The following is a 23,170-nucleotide window of genomic DNA, read 5'->3' on the forward strand; positions in this document are numbered from 1 at the left end:
AACCCCTTCGATTTTTTTGAAAAAAACCCTAGTTTTTTTTATAGATCGGTTTTATTCTTCGGTTGATTTTCTTAGCGAGCGTTCGCTCGTTCATTCGTTTTAACGAACGTGTTCATCATTTAGTTTCTGCTAACGAACGTTCGATCGTTTAGCCATTCGTCGTTTTTCTTTTATCGGATTTATTCCGCGATTATTCTGATCGCGATTTTTGATCCGATGTTCGAACCTGTTTATCTTTTCGCTTGTTTATTGGAATCAGGCGATTCAAGCGCCTGGAGTTTCATCTCGAAACCTTCTTTCCGAATAATCAACTCAAACAAGTTTTTATCTCTGTAAAATTTGACCCTAGTTCAGATTAGTTAACGGATCTTGTTTCTTTTGCCGTTTGAGTTTCGTTGCTCCGTTTGATTTGATTCTTTTTACAAACCGGAGTTCTTAAGTTGAACTCTCCGGTCAAACTCTTTTATTTGGAGTTCTACTTGTGCATCTTTGATTGTTGCTTATGTATATTATTGTTTGCTTGCGATAGAATTTCCGGAGTGTGAAGCGTGTTACTACGAGTCTCTAGGATTCACGGATCGTCAGCAAGGCAAGTAACGTATTGATCATACTCTTTTCATACCCAGTTTTTATGCATTAGTTTCAATCCTCAAACATTGCATGACTAGGATGCCTTTAATATGTGGGTTTTGAGAAGTAGTTGCTGAGGTAGAACCTATTGCCCTGTTTATTATCAAACCCTTGGGAGTTACTTCTACGCGTTGCTTATTTTGCCATGCTATGCTCGTAGACGTGGATTGAGTTTGAGTGATTTCCATGATAGATGTGAGATTGTTAAATTAATGGTTTACTTAAGGTGGCAACTTTAATACACATCTGGGTGGATTGAGGCACCTGGGGTATCCAGTGATTGCCTGTTTTATTTTTGGAAATCCCGGGGTTACCGTGTGATTCTCCTATGGACCGCCACCCAGGCTCAAAGGGAACTGAGTCTATTCATGCTAGAAACTTCCGTGTGCAACCGCAAGCTATTATGGGCTCTAGCATAGTTGAGTAAGTTACGTGAAGCTCTTGAAGAGGTGGATCAGCAGGTAGTGGGTTTGTAGGTTTGGTATGGTCTGCCCGGAGTAGAGAGTTAATGTTTCTGAAAGACTATGTCTCGGTCATCCATTTCTCAAACATCATGTAGTGCGAGGAATCAGCGGAGGCGATCGAGTCTTGCGGGGAAAAGTGCGCAAACCTCTGCAGAGTGTACAATCTAATCATGGTTAGCCGTGTCCCCGGTTATGGACAATTCTGAGTATCTAGTACTTGAGTATTCGCATGTATCTCAACACTTCTAATTAATCTTGCTGGGATGTTAACTATTTTAATTGGGATCATTGAGTTGGGGTTAGCTTCTCAAATGATGTTTCAACCACCATGATAGTTAAACTAAAATTTATTCCTTTGAAGTAGGGAAAAATTGGCTTTTCGCAAAACTGTAACCATAGAGCTTTCCACCAGCCAAATATGCATGTAGTGGTAGTATTATTCTGTGATGGCTCTTTTGTGTTACATTGCCAGCGTATTCCATGTGCTGACCCGTTCTCGGGCTGCAACGTATTATGTTGCAGACTTTTCAGACGAGGAGTAAGGTTCGTAAGTCATTGCCGTGCAGCTCAGCTATGCCGTTGGAGTTGATGGACTCACTTTATCTTCCAAGCCTTCCGCTGTTATCGCATTAGATGGCCTTAAGCCATATTATTGTAATAAGTTCTCTTTTGAGACATTCGATGTAATCAGTGTGTGATTGCTACTCTGTTATAAATCCTTCGAGTACTGTGTGTGTCAGCATTACCGATCCAGGGATGACACGGAAGTACAGAGACTTGACCATCTGAGGTCGGGTCGCTACAGGAAGAAACCTCCCCAAAGTCAGTTTGGAACAGGAGGAAGAGTCCTCCTCGGATTCCAACACAAAATGCCAAGGTTCCCCGTGTTTCCAGAAACGCCATGGACCTTGGCGTGTGGCCCAATACCAGACGCCAAGGACCCTGGTGTCTGGCCCAGAACCAGACACCAAGGACCCTCGCATCTGGCCCTTGTCCTTCACAAAACACCTTTAGCACTGACCTCATACCTCATGGGCCTTACCCCTTGGCCCAGCCATAGTGTCCTCGCACCAGAACATTTCTGGAAACATCTTAAACTTTTTCGATGACCCCGAAACGCTTTTGTATCCTCTCGGAACTATTTCGAATATTAATGAAATGATTCCTAAAATAAATCCTCAATACTCTCGTCCTACAAACACTCAGCAGATCATGATTGCCCTAAACTTGTGACCCCGTAGGTTCGGTAACTCACAGACATGAACGAAACCCCTTCATTTAATAACCGGCAGCAAGACCGTGGACGTCCATATCGATCCCTGTGGGCACACGAATGTTATTCGATTGAACCTTTGGTTGATGGTCCCTTTATTTCGTGATACTTCACAAAACTCGGGATGCGTCGGTATCCTCCTGAGTCATCACGTGCTCACTATACCGTTATCCTCATTACCGGTTTTGTTATTCTTTCTCGTTATTGTGTTCCGGCATCCCCGTGACGTAGTCACCCGTGTCTGTCCAAATGATGTTGGATGCCGTCACATCGAGAGGGCCCTAAGAATATCTCTCCATAGTCGGAGGAGCAAATCCCACTCTTGAGTTATCCGGCAAGTTGTCAAACTTTCGGATGAGCCTGTAAGTTGTCATTATGATCATCGTGTTACAGGTGACGTTTGAGCAACCCCAAAGTCCACCCTACGATAAGAAGTGACCACGATACTCTCATGGTTTAAGGAGCAAAATTATTAACATTGATTATATACGATATTATCTCAATTCATAACAAACAAGTTTGGGTCGATTCAATATGATTGTTCTTCCAATTATAGTCTCAATGTTTTCTAGGACTATCATTACACTTGACGACATCCTCAGATCCAAAAAACGTGATCACCAACAACACTTGAGCTAGTCTTAGAGGCGAGACTAGGAACCTTTATTTTATTCGTTTATCATTTCACACATGCATATGAGTTTTCCACTTAATCACATATTTCAGGATCATAGCAGTTATAGCATGAAATATGGACAATTAATTACGAACATGGAAGTATAATAATAGAATATTATTGCCTCTAGGCATATTTTCAACATTAGGTATTTTTCATATCGGTTTAATTGTGATCAAATATGTTTGTACTCTACTTAATTATTAATAAAAATGATTGTATGCATCACAATAATGCAGAGACCAAGGGTTTGAACTTCGTTTTTGAAAAAATAGAATACTTATCAGCTCTGAATGATCTTCTACATGATTAAGCACGATGGCGCCACAAGTCAAAGGACGCCAAGATCTAGTTGTATAGTATTTACCAGTTCAACAAAATAAGCGAATAAAACTTTTCAAATGATATGACCACCGTGTTCATCGTGAAATAAAAAGGTAAAAATAGCACGGTGTCATATCTCTGCGTGTGGCGCTCGCCCCACTCGCTGCTTGTGCCAGCCGAATGAGGGGGGCATGCTAAGGAGCGGTTTTTCTATGGATTTTCTTTGATTTTTTTGTTTTCTTGGTTTTTCTCATTTTCTTTTTAAATAGACTTATATTTCTAATACATTTCTACCATTTTTGAAAAATAGCTGACCAAAAGTTTCAAATGATTTTCTCATTTTCCTTTTTAAACAGATTTATATTTCAAATACATTTCTACCATTTTTGAAATATATATATATATATATATACATATATTGATATCTTGTTTTTTCATACACTTTGTACATTTTACTTATGCACAAGGAACATTTTTAATATATTCTTAACATTTACAAATATATGATTAAATTTTTTTAAAATATAATTTTTATCTCTATACTTTGCATACATATTATACATTGCTTTCTACATTTAAAAAATTTCTTTATACACATTTAAATTTTTTCAAATACATGATTACATTTTTTGTATACACCTAAAAGATTCTTCAATACACATTTAACATATGTTAATTACATGACTAACAATTTTCTAAATACACATTGAAACTTTTTTTAATGATGAACAGTTTTTATATTGTATAAACAATTTTTCAAAAACATATTTTTGAAACATGTGTATATTTTTTTAAATGCTTTCAACATTTTTTAACTACACTAACAAGCTGTTTATACCGCACTAATATTTTTTTTAAATTCACAATATTTCTCCATTGTCCTTTTTATCTTTAGACTTTTCAAATCTTGGGTTTCTTTTGATTTATATTTTTTTCACATATTTTAACAGGTTTTATAATTTATAGTAATTTTTTTCCAAAATATATGGTGCACATTTTTTAACACACACTGTACATTTATAGTATACAGTAAATATTTTTTAAATACACAGTGAACATTTGTTTTACAGTATACAACGAAAAGTTTGTTATATTCATTGAATATTTTGTGATATAGGATGAACTTTTTTTATTATAAAATGAATACTTTTTAAGTACACACTAAACATTTTTATTATATGGTCAACATTAATTGACATACACTAAACCTTTTTATAAACACATACCAAACAACTGTCTGAAATGAAATTTTAAATTTTATTAATAGTTTGTAAATATCTAGCTCCTAAACAAAACAACTGTTTAGTTGAGAACCCGAAAAAACTGAATAAAAAATGAAACAGCTTGCAGGCAAAGTGGGCCGGCCCATGTGCCTTTTGTCAATGTAGCCACCGCGTTGAGCGTGTTTTGTTCTTTGTTTCTGAGAGGCACCGTTCCTCTTGCCGAAGCAAAACCGTCCTCTCGCAGAAGGAAAAAAATTATATATTTTGTTTCATTTTCGAGAGGTACGGTCCTGCCTCTCGTGGAAAGAAAATCGTGCCTCCCGCAGAAGGAAAAAGAAGAGAAAACGTGTTTTCCCTTTTTCCGATAAGCACGGCCATGCCTCTCGCGGAAGCAAAAACGTGCCTCTCACAGAAGCAAAAAGAAGAAAAATACATTTTGTTTTTGTTTTTGTTTTTGAGAGGCACGATTGTGCCTCTTGCAGAAGCAAAACCGTGCCTCTCACGAAAGCAAAATCGCGCCTCTCGTGGAAGAATAAAAAAAGAAAACACGTTTTTTCACGCAAACATAGTTTTTTTTGAAAAAATATATCTTCGAAAAGTTAAGAAAGACTGGTGAAAAACAGGAAAGCCAAAAAACCCAAAAAAACATTTAACAAGACGAAAATGCGTGTGGAAAAATAAATAAATAAAATCCGGACGAAGCGCCCAGAGCGCGACACGTGGCGGCAGCTGAGAGTTCTAAGAGGCATGCTTTGAGCCCACCCAAAGTGACCCTTTGGGAAGCTCCCGGACGAGCGCTCCTGAGTTAGGTGCTCTTTGTTCCACCTGACGCTCATGAGCCGCGTTCCCTGGGCTGGCCCAACAATCCCACCAACCTGCTCGCAAACACAGAGATTTTTCTTTTGAAAAAAAGTTTAATTCATGTCACTACTTTGTGAGAAGTGAGATTCGAGCTCCACTCGTGAGAGTAGAAGGCAGTAATTAATAACCACTATGTCAAGCTCATGTCATGGACAACAAGCAGGAAACAACTCTATTTGACCCTACCTTAGTTAACAAACAAGAATTTGTAAAATAGTTTCATAGAATTTGGAAAATTTTCATCGAAATGAAAAAAGTTAATCGATTATGAAAAAAAACTCATCGATTTTGAGAAAAGTTCATCGAATTTGAAAATTAGCTCATCAAATATAAAAAAAGTCATTCATTTGAAAAAATGTTCAAAATTGTGAAAAACAATTCATTGATTTTGGAAAAAAAAGTTCATCAAATTTGTGAAAAAGTTCATCAAATTTGAAAAAAAAATTCATTGAATTTGAAAATTTTCATCGAATTTGGAAAAACTTCATCGTAGTTGAAAAAAGTTCATCGATTTTGAAAAAAAAGTACTTCATTTTTTAAAATAAATTCACCAATTTTGAGCAAAACGTTCATCATTTTCGGGAAAAAGTTTATCAATTTTGAAAAAAAAAGTTCATCGGTTTTGAAAGATGTTCATCAATTTTGACAAAAAGTTCATTCAAATGAGCAAAAGGAAGAAATATTTTAAAACTGAAGAAAACTGTCCCTAATAAAAAAGAAAGAGAAAAAGAAAAATAATAATAATAAAGAAAAATACATAAGAAAAAAGAGTGAAGAATATGTATTTGAGTACATGAGGTGAGGTCGGTGGGTGGTTAGTGTAAGGTGCAGACGACCAGGAGGTTGCTTGTTTGAATACCACCGAACGCACCTGCATTTTTTTTTACTGTTTTTATTCATCAATTTTTGGTTTACAAACAGAAAAATAAGGGAAGATAGGCAGAGCCTAACTAGATGCACCTTCAGATATGCATCTGCGGAAACAATAAGAAGAGGGAGCGACTAGTTAGCGAGCGCTCCTTCGGGAGCATCACAACGATCAGCGTCACTTGGCGCACTCTCAGCCGCCCGCCACGTGTCACACTCTGGGCGCTCCCTCTGAATTTGTTTTTTTTATTTTTTCGCATGCGTTTCCTGCTTTTAAAACAGGTTTTTTTGGTTTTTTTCAATGTTTCGGTTTTTCACCGGTCTTCCTTAACATTTGGACCAAAAAAAATTGATTTTTTACGCGAAAAAACGTGTTTTTTTTCCTTTCGCGAAAGTCACGGTTTTGAGTCCGCGAGAGGTATGGTTTTGCTTTCACGAGAGTTACGGCCGTGCCTCTTGGAAACCAAAAAAAGCATTTTCTATTTTTTTTCCTTTCGTGAGAGGCACAGTTGTGCTTTCGCAAGAGTCACGGTCGTGCCTCTCGGAAATAGAAAAAAACACGTTTTTTGTTTTTTCCTTCCGTGAGAGGCACGGTTGTGCTTTCGCGAGAGTCACGGACGTGCCTCTAGAAAATGAAAAAAACACGGTTTTTATTTCTTTATTCTTTCTGCGAAAGTCGCGGTTTTGCTTTCACGAGAGACACGATTGTGCTTTCGCGAGAGTTACGACCTTGCCTCTCAAAAACGAAAAACACTCGTTTTTTTTCATCCACGAGACGCACGGTTTTGCTTCCGTGAGAGCCACGGTTGTGATTTCGGAAGAGGCACGGGCGTGCCTATTTCGAAAAAGGAAAAAACCCATGCTCTCGTTTCTGTTTTTTCGTCCATTTTCTTTGTGAAAAAAGAGTTGTCAAAACCTATCAACATGAGATCTAGTTTTGAAGATCTCGACGCGAGAAATCCAACGTGAAAACGGTTCAAGATTTGAACGTACAGTTTAAGAGATAAAACGTTTTGAATAAATGAATCTACGAAACAAGAGAAACTTCCAGATTGCGACAAGTGGCGTACATGCAACACGCCACTTATCACAACCTGAAAAGATGAGACTGATTTTTACAATGAGTACTTCTCAATTAGTGATTTTAATAAGAATAGGCAGCGTCTAATAGGATCCACCGCTATCTCGCTTGTAGCGAGACTTGCATACGTATCGCCTGAAGGGCTGACAGGTATGGACCGACCTGGTAGCGCTGTTGCTCGCTCTTCAATTTCTTGCCCGCTCGCTCTTTCTAAGTTCGATTTCGTGTAGTTTTTATCTTCGTTGATTTTCTTGGGTTATGTCTCTTTCATTAATTTTCTTCGATCCTTTCACAGTTTTTACCAGTTTTTCATTTTGTGCTACTTTTTTGGATTTTAGTTTTTTACTTTTATTTATTTGTTTCCTTTGTTTTTTTATAGTTTTTCTTTATTTTCTTTGTCCATTTTTCATATACAGCAGGAAGAATTTTTGTATACACGTTTATAATTTTTCAAACATGTAATTAAACTTTCTGAAAACATATATTCTTTGATTTTTACTTTTTTTCATACACATCATATATTTATTGTATACACCAGGAATATTTATTATACACGTGGTTAACATTTTTAAAGCAACTGGTTAACATTTTTTAAGCATATATTTTTTGATGTATACTTTTTTGATAAACATTGTTTTTTTGTTGTATACATCAAAAACATTTTATATAAATGCTCATCATTTTCCAAATTCATGATAAACATATTTTACTATTTTATGTCTACTTTTCCACATTTTTGTATACACCAGGAATATTTTTTACATACACCTTTAACACTGTCCAAATACACGATTAACATTTTTGAAAACTTATTTTCTATGTCTACTTTTTTCCTTGTAGAGTGTACATTGTTTGTATATATTTTTCTTATACATTGAAAATATTTTTTCTGTACGCATTTAGCATTTTTCCAAAGCATGGTTACATTTTCATAAAAATGGGAATTTATATATTTATATTTATAATTTGTTTCCATATGCATTGTAAAAAAATTATACATTGTACACATTTTTATACACATTTAACATTTTTCAATACATGATTAGAAAAATTCCACCTTTGTATATAAATTGATTTTTATAATAAACATATTCAGAATATCGACATACAAGCAAAAGTAAAACAAAAAGGAAAAAATGAATATTAGTTGGGTGGCTGGCCAAGCGGCAAGGTATTTAATGTCGGTCCGCAGGCGGACGGATGGGGCGCCAGAGTGTGTTCCTCGACAACCACACTTGTAATGCAGAGAAGTGAACTAATGAGTGTTGTTTGAATGTGGAGAGAAGGCACGTGCACGTGGATGCGACGCGGGTTAGCGCTCTCGGTCGGCGCCACTTCATTGTCAACTCCATTGAGAGGCCTCGTCGGCTCTGGGCCGACATGAATACGATGTTGACACTCTAGAGCGGCGCTGATCACTTTGGACAGGAAAGGGTGCGGGCGAGGGAGAGGGGTCTTGGGTGGGTCTGGGGTGTTGGATGCTTGTGTGCCAGCGGTCCAGACACCCGCAAAACTGCCTCTCCTAGTTCGCTTTGCGGGGAAAATGGCACCTGGACTGCTACGCGGACAGATGCGGTATCATGTTGGATGGCAAAATACATCCAGACTGCCCGTTCCAAACGGATGGAGACAGTTTAAGATTCAGCGTCGCAGTTGACCTGACCCCACGAGGTATTCCCATTAGAATAGATGACCTTATCTATTGTCATGCAAGACATATACTAGTACAATATTTATTATCATACCGATACTCCTTATCAAAATTTTATACTTTTTTTAGTTGGTTATATATCCCCTCATCAAAATTATAGTTACTTTCATTATGAGCAGACTAACATGGAGTAATAACTAAATTAAGGGCATCTCCAACGGCGACCCGCAAATTTCCTTCCGCATCCGTCCACGGACATGGGGGGCCAGTCAACGGATACGGATGCGGGAGACGGTCATCGAACGCTGCCCGCATACATTTCAATTGGGATTTCAACTTAGCGGATGACATTCATGCAAACCGGCTCATATTCATCAAAGTTCGAAAAGAAAATAACACAAATCAACCATATAGAGAATGTAATTAAGTCTGGCACAACAATGTCTCAAATTCGATGTACAACAAGTTTTTCAACGGATCATGTTATCCCACACATACTACCCCTTCATCTTCATCCAATAGTGTCTGTACATAAATGGTCGTCCCTCTTAGTGATGGAGACATGGGGTAGCAGGGGCCCTGGGCCTTCCTGACAAGGCTCGACAACACTTGGCCCCCCTCATTCTTTTTTCCTGGCTCCGCCACTGGTCCCTTTGTTCTGTGGTACATGGCGTCCGAAAACGAGCTTCATGACATTTGACTGAACACCTGTCGGACGTGGTGGCCGCCATGGAGGTCGCCTACAGGGTCTCGTAGTGTATCTGGCTACAAACACTCCAGGATTGACAGCGACGTCGTAAAAGGCGAGCATGTACGTCGTTGCTGGTTGCGAACGTCCGACAATGGCTGTGTGGTAACCGGAGAGGTACAACGACGACGGTGGAGGTGGACAGTGCGGATGCAAAGTAAGGGGAAGAAGTGACTGAGTGAAAGAAAATGGGACTGGAAGGCTGATTTAGCGGGCCTGGGGTGTCGGAGTCCAACATGGTTGTTGTCCGGACTCTCCCGAAACACTCTCATTTTGTCTCCACTTTACAAGAGAAAACTAGTCCGAACCGATAAGGTGACTGATATATAACCATGTTGGATGGTTTCAGTGGTCCAACCGGATACAAACTTGAAGGTCGGCGATAAAGATGCCCTTCGTAACTACATTGTCGTAGAAGAGCATTGCATTTTGTAGATTAGTCTCAATCCAAACACTCCATGTCCAAGATGTCTCCATCAGTCCCCTTGTTTACTCGCTTCACATGGGGGACACCGCGACGGCAGGGCCCGGACCCCGGAGCCAAAACGGGAAGGCATGCCCTATTTAAAAGTTCGGTACCCCGGACTGTTGTTACAGTTATGGTCGGTCCCGTTCCGAAGCTGACTCACTAGACACTCCCTAGTTCCTACTGCACGCACAGTCGCAACCGCCGGCGGTAGCCCACTGAGTCATGGAATCACGCAGCGGCGCGAGTAAATTAACTCGCCGATGCGGCGCCGTGCACGGCGTGCACGCCGGTCCCGAGGCGCCGACCGACACTCGCCGGCCAAGGCGACAAGTGTGACCCGGATGGCCGGATAGTGCGAAGAGATCACTCCTGCCATGTGATGCTCGGAAACCTCGGGATTCACCGGCCGATACCATCCACCTGAACCGCCATGTCTGTCAGCTTTTGCACATTATCCGCCGCAAATCATCCCGACATGCCGCCGTGCCGCTTCCAAAAGACGCATCTGCCGGCTCGTTTTATTTTTACGTATTTTTATCCTTGTGATGAAGGATGAAGACTCGAGGTAGATGGATGGAATAGATGCGGCCAATTAACATGTTAAGGGGTTTACGTGCAGTGGCGGTGCCAGAATCAAAATGTCAGGCTTTTCTAATGAAAAATTTTGTGGACAAATTAAACAGGAACATAAAATATCATACTTTATGATGAATATATATTATGTAACAGCACTTTGTGATCAATGCATATTTTGATTTTTGTTCGTGTGATGACATCAGTACTAGACTCAAATATATGGGTTTCATGATAAGTAATGAGGCAACGATACAAGAAATCATTGACTATTTTGTTGCACAAATCAGACATGATATTTCACCATGAAAAATGCAATTCTTGTTCTAAATTAAAACATCATCTTCTTAATATACTAGTTTGAGAGAAAAAAAAGAATATTATTTTTGGATAAAGAAGAGTATTGCAGTGTTGGTAGATAAAGCTTACAAATAAAAGTGGGAGACAGGAGGGCCTCTTCCTGATGTTGGATCGGATGTAGAGTGCCAATTAGTACCACATTACAGTGATCAACGCGACGGACAATGCGTGGGCAGCCGTGGGTGGGTCGCTCGCAGCTCGCCGGTCGGGCGAAGGGGGCCATGCCTCATATCTCATGGCCAGATCAGAGATCGCCAGTGCCAGGCAAAGGACGGGAAGGCGCTGCGGTGCGGCGGTTGTCCAGGGTCATTGGATTGGATAAGCCGTGATTTGTGGGGATCAACCGTGAGGTACGTGATTAGACTTCTTACTATATGGCCCAGCAGTGGCCCAACTAGTTGTAACCCAAGCAAAAATAGCAGATATGGGCCTATGTAGTCAAATTCTATTTTTTGTTCGTTCAGGGTCAATGACGTAGGCAAATCCTGTGTAGTCAAGCGACCACACAGGTATAGCGTGGCTTCGCCACTGTTTACGTGACCACCATGTGCACGCGGGTTGCCTTCGGCTCTGCGTCCGTGGGAATCTCTCCACGTGAGAGGGGGCCCGGCGCGCCATGCATGCTGTGCCCAGTGCCACGCCGGCCGCTGCGGCTCCATCGGTTGTTGGCTGCCGGCGGGCAGCTGTTCGTCCGAAGTGTCCAAGTGAACGCTGCCGGATGTAAGACAATAGGCTTTGGGGGAACCGGCACAATCCTCTAGGGGTGGCCTATCACATATATATATAATGAGGTGGTATACAACGTTACAATATACACATGTAAATACAGTCTAACACCCTCCCTCAATCTTAGCCATTTTCTAATGAATCTAGAAGGGTAAGATTGCGCCTGCAAGTCTCAAACTGTGGCAAAGGCAATGGCTTGGTGAAGATGTCAGCAAGTTGATCCTTGGAAGAAATAAACTTGATCTGTAGTTGCTTCTGAGAGACACGTTCACGCACAAAGTGATAGTCAACTTCAATGTGTTTCGTTCGGGCATGGAATACCGGATTTGCAGAAAGGTATGTAGCACCGATGTTATCACACCAAAGAACAGGAGGCTGTGATTGGGGTATACTTAACTCCTGAAGCAAGGACTGTACCCAGATGATCTCTGATGTGGCATTGGCCACAGCCTTATACTCAGCCTCAGTACTGCTACGCGAGACAGTAGCCTGTTTCCGAGCACTCCAGGCAATCAGGTTAGAGCCAAAGAAGACAGCATAACCCCCCGTGGATCGCCTGTCATCCGGATTGCCAGCCCAGTCTGCATCAGAATATGCTGAAAGACAACCAGAGTCAGACGGCCGAATATGCAAACCATGAGCCACAGTGAAACGAATATAGCGCAAAATCCGCTTAACAGCAGACCAATGAGTGTCACGGGGTGACTGCAGATACTGGCAGACTCGGTTAACAGCATAGGAAATGTCTGGTCGCGTGATCGTCAAGTACTGGAGCCCACCAACAATACTCCTGTACTCTGTCGCATCAGAAGAAGAAAGAAGCACACCATCAACAGCATTGAGCTTATCAGTGGTAGACATGGGTGTAGTCGTCGGTTTGCACTTAAGCATCCCAGCTCGCTGCAACAAATCCAGAGAGTACTTCTTCTGCGTCATAACAAGGCCAGCAGCACGAGAAGTAACCTCCACACCAAGAAAGTAATGAAGCTTCCCAAGGTCCTTGACCGCAAAATCAGCACCAAGTGAGCGAACAAGCGCAGTAGCAGCCGACTGAGAGGAGTTGACCAAAATGATATCATCTACATAGACCAACAAGTACATAGTAACCTCAGGCCTTTGAAGAAGAAACAATGAGGAGTCAGCAGTTGATGATGCAAAACCATGAGCACGAAGAGCCATTGCAAGACGAGCATGCCAAGCACGAGGAACCTGCTTCAGACCATAAATTGCCTTGGACAGACGACAGAGATGATCAGGGCGATCCGGATCAGAGAAACCCGGAGGCTGGCGCATGTAAACCTCCTCCGCCAAGACACCATGAAAAAAAGCATTTTGAACATCAAGCTGACGAAGAAACCAACCTCGAGTAACAGCCAGAGAGAGAAGAAGTCTGATGGTAGTAGGCTTGACCACTGGACTGAAGGTGTCTTCATAGTCAAGTCCAAAACGCTGTCGAAAACCACGAGCAACCAGACGAGCCTTATAGCGCTCAATGGACCCATCAGAATGCCTCTTCACTTTGAAAACCCATTTGGAATCAATGACATTTACCCGTGATTGTGGAGGAACAAGAGTCCATGTCTGATTGCGAAGAAGCGCTTGATACTCCTGCTCCATGGCCTCTCTCCAATGAGGAATGCACATAGCAGCTTGATACGTGCGTGGCTCAGAGGATGGATTTGCGAGAGCAGCAGACATGCACGCCGCTAACCAAGCAACTGTGCCATCGTGACGTTGCTTAGGCTGAAAAATGCCACTCCGACTGCGCGTATGTGGACGTAGAGCAGCAGCAGGAGCCGGCGGAGGCGAAGGTGACGGAGACGTGGTGGTCGCCGGAGATGCAGGAATCACCTAAGGCGAGCTCGGGACAGACGACTCCGGGCTGCATGGCGAAGACTGGCCCGACGACAGGGGCTCAGAGGCCATGGGCGAACCGAGATTGGGCGAGGCCAGCTCCGGTGACACCGGCCCAGACGGCCTTGGCGAGGCGAGAGCAGGCGAGGCCAGCCCTGGTGAGAAGGGCCCAGACACCCTGGGCGAGGCAGGGGCGGGCGAGGCCAGGCCTGGTGATGACTGCCCCGACGCCCTGGGCGAGACGGGGACCGAGGAGGCCGGCCCAGTCGGCGGGGTTGCAGGGCGCGACGATGGCGAAGGCAGCCCAGAAGCCAGAGGCGACCGGGCCAGGACGTCGATCGGCCGTGCATGAGCACGGAAACCGAGGCCATGCAGGGGCGCCATGAGCTCCTCATGCACAACAGAAGGTGCCGAGGATGAAGGCGATGGCGACGAAGAGGAAGATGGCACTTCCAGAATCTCCAAACGAGCCCCACGACCAGTGCCTGCACCATGGTTAGGCAACAATAGAGGAGAATACGCAACATCATCAAATTGGTTAGAAGCAACAGAGGATGAATGCATGACAGGTGGCTCGGTAGTGGACACAGGGAGTTTGGCAAAGGGAAAAACATGCTCATCAAACACAACATCCCGAGAGATGTAGACACGATTAGTGGGCACATGAAGACATTTGTATCCTTTATGAAGAGAGCTATAACCAAGAAAAACACACTTCTTGGAACGAAACTCGAGCTTACCCTTGTTATATGGACGGAGATGGGGCCAGCAAGCACACCCAAACACCTTGAGAAAGGTGTAGTCCGGTTGTTCATTAAGGAGAACTTCAATGGGAGTCTTCATATTCAAAACACGAGTGGGAGTACGATTGATGAGAAAACATGCAGTGGTGAAAGCATCACTCCAAAAACGAAACGGAACAGATGCATGGGCCAAAAGAGTCAGACCAGCTTCAACAATGTGACGATGCTTACGTTCTACTGAACCATTCTGCTGATGTGTATGTGGACATGCTAAACGGTGAGTGATCCCAAGCGACTGAAAGAAGGAGTTGAGATTGCGATACTCGCCACCCCAGTCCGACTGAACATGAACAATTTTGTGCTTGAGAAGGCGTTCAACATGTTTTTGGAACTGAACAAAAATGTCAAACACATCAGATTTACGTTTGATAAGATAAAGCCAAGTAAAGCGGCTGTAAGCATCAACAAAATTGATATAGTAATTATGACCACTAACAGAAGTCTGAGCAGGACCCCATACATCTGAAAACACAAGTTCTAAAGGATGTTTTACCTCACGACTGGACTCCGAAAAAGGAAGTTGATGACTCTTCCCCTGCTGACAAGCATCACACACTGCTACATCTTTATTACTAGACACACTAGGAAGCTCATGACGACGCAAAACATGCCGGACAATAGGTGTGGCCGGGTGACCAAGACGAGCATGCCACTGTGACGGAGATACCCGAACTCCACTGAAGACGCGAGCGACGCCAGGATGCTCCAGACGATAGAGACCTTGGCAGAGCCGCCCACTAAGAAGAATGTCCCTCGTGCCCCGATCCTTAATAAAAAGATCAAAAGGATGAAATTCACAAAGCACATTATTATCACGAGTGAGTTTAGGAACTGAAAGAAGATTACGTGTCACAGATGGAACTCGAAGAACATTGCGAAGTTGAAGACTCCTATTGGCATGTCTAGTGAGAAGTGATGCTTGACCAATATGAGAGATGTGCATACCTGCTCCATTGGCGGTGTGGATCTTGTCGGAGCCATGGTAGGGTTCACGAGTGTGAAGCTTCCCCATCTCACTGGTCAGGTGCTCTGTCGCCCCAGAGTCCATGTACCAGTGGGGATCAATGGAGTAGGACTGAGTGTGTCCCTGTGGCTTCTGCGGCGGCGGACGATCAGCCATGGCGACCTGACGAGCAAAGTTGCGTGTATCCTTCCCGTCATTGCCGAGACCAAGAAAACCCCGCTGGAAGCGCTTGTGACACTTCGAGGCCCAGTGCCCATCACGACCACAAAGCTGGCACACACGTGGACCGCCAGCCCCTGGTAGCGTCGCAGTAGGAGGAGGGGCCGAGGCGGGTGATGGTGACTGCCCCGAAGGAGCCCTGGATGAAGCAGAGAAGCGACCACCCTTGGTGGCGGCGTTTGCCGAGAGGGCGCCGTTGCCCCTGGATCGGCGCGTCTCGACTCGTTGCTCAGTAAGCAGGAGGCGTGAAAAGACCTCGTGTGCTGGCATGGGCGTGGAGTTGCCCCTCTCATTGATGATCTCGACTAGGGCGTCATACTCCTCATCAAGACCATTGACAATAAACGAGTTGAACTCGGAGTCGGTGAGGGGCTGTCCAATGGAGGCCAGCGTGTCGGCGAGACTCTTGACTTTGTTGTAGAACTCAGTGGCGGTGGAGTCAAGCTTCTGACACTCCCCAAGTTGGCGACGGAGCCCAGATACACGAGCCTGCGACTGTGCCGCAAACGAGCGCTCAAGAATAGTCCATGCCTCGTGGGACGTCTTGGCGAAGACAACAAGCCCAGCAACGGCCGGAGAGAGCGACCCCTGGATGGAGGAGAGGTTCGCCTGATCCTGCCCTGTCCAGACACGGTGAGCCGGATTATAGACCGGACCGTGCACGCTGTCAACCAGCGCAGGAGGGCAAGGGAGAGAACCGTCGACATAGCCAAGCAGATAGTGACTCCCAAGAAGCGGAAGAACCTGCACGCGCCAGAAGATGTAATTGTCCGACGACAACTTGATGGTGATGAGATGGCCGAAGTGAAACGGCGGCGGCGGCTGCGATCCCATCGAGGAGACTGGTTGAGGTGAGACCACCGTGGAGACAGTCAGAGGGGCAGCCGGCGCGGTGACAGAGGGCGCGATGGCCGCGGTTGACGCCGCGAAGCCTGCCAGCGCGACGTCCTCCGCCACCAGCGGCGCAGTGGCCGAGGGCGCGACAGCCGCGGTTGACGGGGCGGCGGCGGTGTGGGCCACAAGCGCCTGCCCGGGCGAAGTAGCAGCCGGCGGGAGCGCGAAGAGGGATCCGACGCTCCGTGTCCCGATCGGCGCCTGAAGGGAGGCAGCATCCAGCGGCCTCGAGAGAAGTGCCGCGAGGGAGGCCGGCAGAAAACCGATGACGGTGGAGCCGGACGCAGCGGCGGACGTCATAGCAGTCGGGCGACGGCGACGGCGGGCGCGGCGGCGGCGGCGGTGGCGGCGGCGGCGGTTTAGGGTTTTTAGGCGGAAGCGGACGTAGCCTAGCGTGATACCATGTAAGACAATAGGCTTTGGGGGAACCGGCACAACCCTCTAGGGGTGGCCTATCACATATATATATATAATGAGGTGATATACAATGTTACAATATACACATGTAAATACAGTCTAACACCGGATCGCGGAGGCACGAGGAGAACATGTGCGCCGGTCACTTCGGAGGCTCGGTTTCTGTGCTGTAATTCTAGAACGAGTAGCTCGGTCGTAGCGTTTGAACGTGCCACATGCGGGGATCCTATGGCGACAGTGACTAGGTAGGGTCCTTTGACATCACTCAACGTGCAGCAGCAGCGGCAGCGGCAGAAGCTGTAGCGGGAAGAAAGAACAAATGAAGTTCACTCTGTGTATCTTGATCATCCTTCATCCTTAACTCTCATTCACGGGGATACTGGTGTTTTCTTTTGTACATTAAACATTTCAAGTGCGTGCACTGATTTTACACGATGACTGGCAGCGTGCAGCTAAGTAGGGTGCATGTATATAGCTCTATGCCTCTACGACGTACGTATATCCATAGAAGTGACAAAATAGAAGCATAGCTATATTATTATACAGCAACTTGGATAGGCTCCCAAGGTCTCAATGCTCGTGTAGAAATGGGCATGGGTCTTGATAACTTTCTAAATCGAAATCCATGGACGTATCCTCTCGTCCCATATGCTCGCGCTTGATGGTTTTAATTTATCAGACCCACATGCCGAACCTATAATCAAATCACCTTCTAGTATGTAAAGTCGAATAGTACAACTGAAGCTCTGGTGTGTAGGCTTGTAGAGTGGTGCTCGTACAACCGACGATCTTTCAATAACAGTAGTACCTTCTGAGAACAGTTCTTGTGTGATAATTGATGAGCAGTACAGTCTCTGCCTCTGCCTCTTCGTGTACTACTTTCTTTTTGGAGAACTGCATGTCTCATCGTCGAAGAACAACCAGAGTAACAGAGGAGGGCCGGAATCACTATTCTGACCCTTTCAACGAACTTTGTCATAAAATGAACTCGACGTGAAAGTATTTCACGATCTGACCCTTTTAGCAACGCCACAGCCCGCGGCGTTTCTGTCCAACATAGAAACGCCGAGGTAGCTAGCATTTCTGACCAAGAAGAAACGCCGAGGTAGCTAGCGTTGCGGACCAGGTAAGAAACGCCAAAGGCGCTGGCGTTGCTGCCATCATTGAAACGCCAAGGGACCATGGCGTTGCTGACCTCTTTGGTCATAATTAATTAGCCTTATTAGTTAGGCTGTTCATCCACATTTCACATGTGCATGGAAAAGGGCAGCAACGCCATGGTCATTGGCGTTTCAATGATGGGCAGCAACGCCAGCGCCTTTGGCGTTTCTTACCTGGTCCGCAATGCTAGCTACCTCGGCGTTTCTTCTTGGTCAGAAACGCTAGCTACCTCGGCGTTTCTATGTTGGACAGAAACGCCGCGGGCTGTGGCGTTGCTAAAAGGATCAGATCGTGAAATACTTTCACGTCGAGTTCATTTTGTGACAAAGTTTGTTGAAAGGGTCAGAATAGTAAAAAAGTACTTCACAATTACACGGTCCATGAAGAATGAAGGACAGAGTGTGAAAAACATCAGTGCTCATAGGAAGAGCTCTGCACATTTTGGGCAGGTTCCGCAAATGTAGTGCACCCCCAGCGAGGAGCGGCTCAGGTGCAGTTTGCAAGCAGTAATACACACACTGAGAGTTGAGAGAGTGACTTTACGCTTGGTAATTAAACTGAATAAAGTGCCTGGAATTGCAGATTTCAGTACATAAATTATCTGATGGTAAAAGTTCATTCCTCTCAAGGATTGCACTGCAAAAAAAAACACTCACACAACTTGATACATCGGCATGCAACTTTAGTTGCACTGCACTACAAGCTCTTCTACTCATCAACAAAACAGAGGAAGAGAAGTAAAATACAGACAAATCGACGACACGCATCACTAGGGGAGTGCCGAGAGACCATGGAGGGAAGAGCTAGCACAATCTTTGCATGACCTACTCTTCCTCTTCTGACACAGCCTCCTGCCATTCCCGGACGCATATTCGTATAAATATAATCCCCGCAGTAGAAATTAACCCACGGTTCTAAATTACTACGACCACACTCTGCACTGCATTACTTGGTTACTAGCCAAGCACGTACGGTGCAGTGTAAAAGCTGACGAAGCTGTAACTTAGGGGTAGTTAACCAAGGAGCGGTAGGTGGCTCCGGCCGTCCAGCTGGCGGGGATGACGTTGTTGACGACGAGCTTCCTGCCGGAGTCGGAGGTGAGCCGGAGCGAGAAGGGCCCGCGCAGCGGCTTGCCGGTGTTGGAGTTGAGGCGGTACAGCGCGCCCCAGTTCTGCGCCATGGGCGTCCAGGTGCCGCAGTTGGCCTCCATGAGGTCCACGGCGTTGAGGTCGCCGTCGTCGTCCTCGAACTCGATCAGGACCTCCAGGTAGTAGGGGTTGGAGCCCTGGTCCACCTTGAAGGCAATGTTCATGCCAGGATACTTGCATGGCACCCTACGGTTAACGGAATCACCGAGATTAAATTAGCTTAGTTATTATAATGCAGTCTCTATTAATTTCTGCTGCAAGCGCAAAATTCTTCGCTGAATTAGTATGTACCTCTTGTACTGGATCTTGATGATACCGCCGGCCCGGAGTTTGTCGGCCATGCCAGGCTTCGCCATGGCGCCCATGGAGGTGCCGCTCATGTCGAAGTGTGCGGCCTCACCGAGGCAGGCGGCCCCGGCGGGGCACTTGTCGGTGATGACGACGGTCGCCGGCTGGCCGGAGCATGCCTGGTTGCCTGTGCATTTAACCTGCGTACGCGCGCCACATGAATTCATTTAGTTAGGACTGTAAAATGACTCTTAACGGGGTGGAGCTACACGAAGTCAGCACGCTGTGTAGGGGTCACAGAAACTGTGGACGTGTGCGTGTGTGTGTTATCCTGACCTCGTAGCACGCTCCGCAGCCCTTGCCATCTCTGTAGAGCGACGGGTTGCCGGCGGCGATCATCGACGAGAACGGCCGGTTCCCCACAGCGCTCTGGTAGCCACACGCGCCACCTGCATTTTTTGCCTGGTTTTAGCTCCATCGACCGACGCCGTGCGGTGCAGTTAATGTACTACAGTACGTTCTACTCCCAGCGGAGTAAGCATGCAAGCACTAACCGTCGCTTCCGTCGCCGTTGGGGGCGCCGTAATACGTCGCGCCGCCGGCTAACCAGCCGCCGGAGCCATAAGCGGCAAACGACGAGGGGGTAGAAGCGGTGTGGTTCTTGTGGGCCTTGATTGCAGGCCTGGGGAGCTTGCGAGAACAAGCAATGGGGCTCACAAGAAGTGAGAGCACAACCAGTGCGCTAAGTAGCGCTAATAAGGTGAAAGATTTCGCCATTGCTGCTTCGAGCTTGCTCGGGAGAGGATATGGACTAGATATGGTGAGCTCAAGTGTTGCTTGGTGAGTTGCAGGGAGTGTCCATGGGGCGGGTATTTATAGGGTACTTTGTGGGGATGTAGACGTACGTGGCAAGAGATGTGGGGATTCTGCTTCTGGTAAATTATTGAGGAGAACGTGACTGGTTGGTGCTAAAGCAGGATAGGCTAGGCGAACTACTCCCTCTGTCCTAAAATATAAAATCGTTTTTAACACTATACTAGTGTCAAAAACATTTTTATATTATATGATGAAGGGAGTACTTTTTAATCTCTGCATGCAGCACCAACAAAATTTATAGGACAGACAATGGATTGCGAAGTACATTTCACAACATACCATTAAGAATTTTAATCCAAAAGTAGGTGTTGTGCTAAGTTTATTCACATAAAGGTGTGTTGGCAGCCTAACATCAGTCCATATAAGACCAACGCATGTGAGCCGTTGATCTCAGCTACATCGAACAACTGATAGTGCTTCCTATGAAAGCGAGACATGGAGAAAACTCTAGTCAGTCCCCAGTGGTGGCTGCCATTGTGAGACCGAGAGAGCGCACAATATACCTAGCCATCCCTCGGGCCAGGCCGGGCCTAACCAAGCCCGACGAAGAAAACCCAGGTCCGGGCCCGGCCCGGTACGGGCGTCGGGTCTAAAAAATCAGGCCCAAGTCTGGCCCTATCGTGTAAAAGCCTACCAGGCCTCTTCGGTAAAACGCAAATATGGCGGGCCCGGGCCCGGCCGGCCTTTGGGCTTGAAATTTAGGCCCGAGCCCAGCCCGTGAACAACATCGGGCCGGGTCGAGCTGTTCGGGCCGGGCTGCCCATGGCCAGGACTAGTGCACAAGAAGAATACAATCCATGAGAGATAGAAAGAAGAGGGAGAGGTTATATCTAGATCTGTTGCACGTGACTAGACAGTGTTCAAACTAGTGACTGAAAGTTCAAAAAGTGCTTGGATTGGCACCAAATTTGGCGAGCTCACTCCTTACTTTGAGTACTTCGACCTGCTTGACTGGTTTGAGGATTGGATTAGTGGAGCATCAGATTTGAGAGTGATTTTGTTGGTTTAGACTGTTGCAATTTCACCATAAAGTATTTTGGGGAAACGAACAGATTGGGTAGGCAAAAAGTGTCCAATTGAGCTGAAATTTTGAGAGGATCTCAGGAACTGGTGTGTCCACCTGTATGCCAAATTTGGTGTTATTTGGTTCAGCAGTTTGAGAGCGGTCTGTGAAGTACTAAAGGGGGCATAAGCTGTGTAACCTCAGCTTTGCTGAAATCTTGCCTCTTATGATTGAGCGTGTTGTAAATCTCTCTAGATGTTCTAGAGAATACTTTGTACTCATCATTCCCATAGTGAATTTGTATGAACCGGTCGACCCACAATCATGGTTTTTTAATTCTCAAGTTGAGAAGGTGTTTTCACATTAAATCTTGTGTCACATGTGCATATTTTCATGTTATTCTGCTGCTTACTTGTTGGTTGAACCTGTTCTTAAAGTTTATTACAAATAAAAAAGACTGTTTATCTTGTTTTTTTAAAAAAGAGACTGTTTAGTATGCATATCTCTCGTGCTTGTAAATTTATGCGTCGAGTCATTACTGTCCAGCCTCAACTAGGTAGAAACAAATAATATTCAAAGTGTAGAACCATTGCCAGTTTACCGGTAGCTATAGAACAACCAGATGCTCACACTAGCTAGTAATTGGAAATTCTTCGCTAGTTCGTGCCTCAACTTGGAAGTCTAGCTAGAGCTTCGAAAGTGTCATTCTGCTCCTAGGTGCAAATGCAGCTGGATGAACAGTAAATTTCAGAAAATACCAAAAATAATTGAAAAACCTGATTCTTTTACACACATTCTTGAGTGTTTTACCTATGTACAAAATTCCGTGAACAGGTTACATTTTTTTATGCTTGGCGTAGAAAAACAAGCCGCCCAAAATGCTTTAAAAATGAGCTTTTCCAGAGTATAGATTTTCTTTTATCCTGAGCACAACAAATGTTATTTCTTCACGAAATTTGGCATGGGAGTAGAAGATTCAAATATGTGTCTGATTATTATTTTGTTTACTATTTCTGAATTTTACTATTTATCTGAGTGCATTTGCACTGAGGGGTAGAAACTCCATGTCCGCCTGCTTCGGCCTTTCCTCAAAAAAGCACGTCCATCCTCAATAGCAGGCCAACCTTCTAGTGCTCCTGTGATGCCCAAGGAGCGGCACTTGTGGGGGCGGCGTCCTATAAGGCTGAAGCCACCGATTGTACATACAATAGCGGTCAAATGATCGTTGTGCTGCTTCGTACAACTGATATCACAAGCGTACATCCAATACAACATGAATATGTCTTACATAACGATGACCATTAAGGTCAAGTCTTATATAGATAGGCCATAAAAGCAAGCTCCATATGAAATATAATAGCGGAAACAACGACGATAACTTGGACCCACGCAGCAAACCATAACCCTACATGCAAGCTGATTGGAAAGCATCCTAGTTCGCAGGGATGTCGTCGAATAAGTCTTCTTCACAAGTTATCTCTTCCATTCCTGGCCAAGTTAATAGCCAAGGACAAGCCACATGAGTACTTTGATTGTACTTGCAAGCAACACCCCCTCCCCCCCCCCACAAATAGCAGAATGTATATAAAAGGTTCGGTACAAGGTAGGCTTGGACAC

The 23,170-nt window shown here is 45.0% G+C and overlaps 1 protein-coding gene across 1 annotated transcript; it reads right to left on the minus strand.

Annotated features, from left to right (window-relative positions):
• Window positions 1-18,791: 18,791 nt before the first annotated feature.
• Window positions 18,792-20,504, minus strand: LOC119321419 (expansin-B11-like). Its single transcript, XM_037595109.1, has 4 exons — window positions 20,229-20,504; window positions 20,011-20,123; window positions 19,678-19,874; window positions 18,792-19,572 (listed from the first exon to the last, which is right to left on the minus strand). The coding sequence occupies exons 1-4, from the start codon at window positions 20,449-20,451 to the stop codon at window positions 19,242-19,244; spliced, it is 864 nt and encodes a 287-aa protein (XP_037451006.1). The 5' UTR covers window positions 20,452-20,504; the 3' UTR covers window positions 18,792-19,241.
• Between the last annotated feature and the right edge of the window lie 2,666 nt (window positions 20,505-23,170).

Source organism: Triticum dicoccoides, chromosome 6B (assembly GCF_002162155.2).
Source record: "Triticum dicoccoides isolate Atlit2015 ecotype Zavitan chromosome 6B, WEW_v2.0, whole genome shotgun sequence".
Taxonomy (NCBI): Eukaryota; Viridiplantae; Streptophyta; class Magnoliopsida; order Poales; family Poaceae; genus Triticum; species Triticum dicoccoides.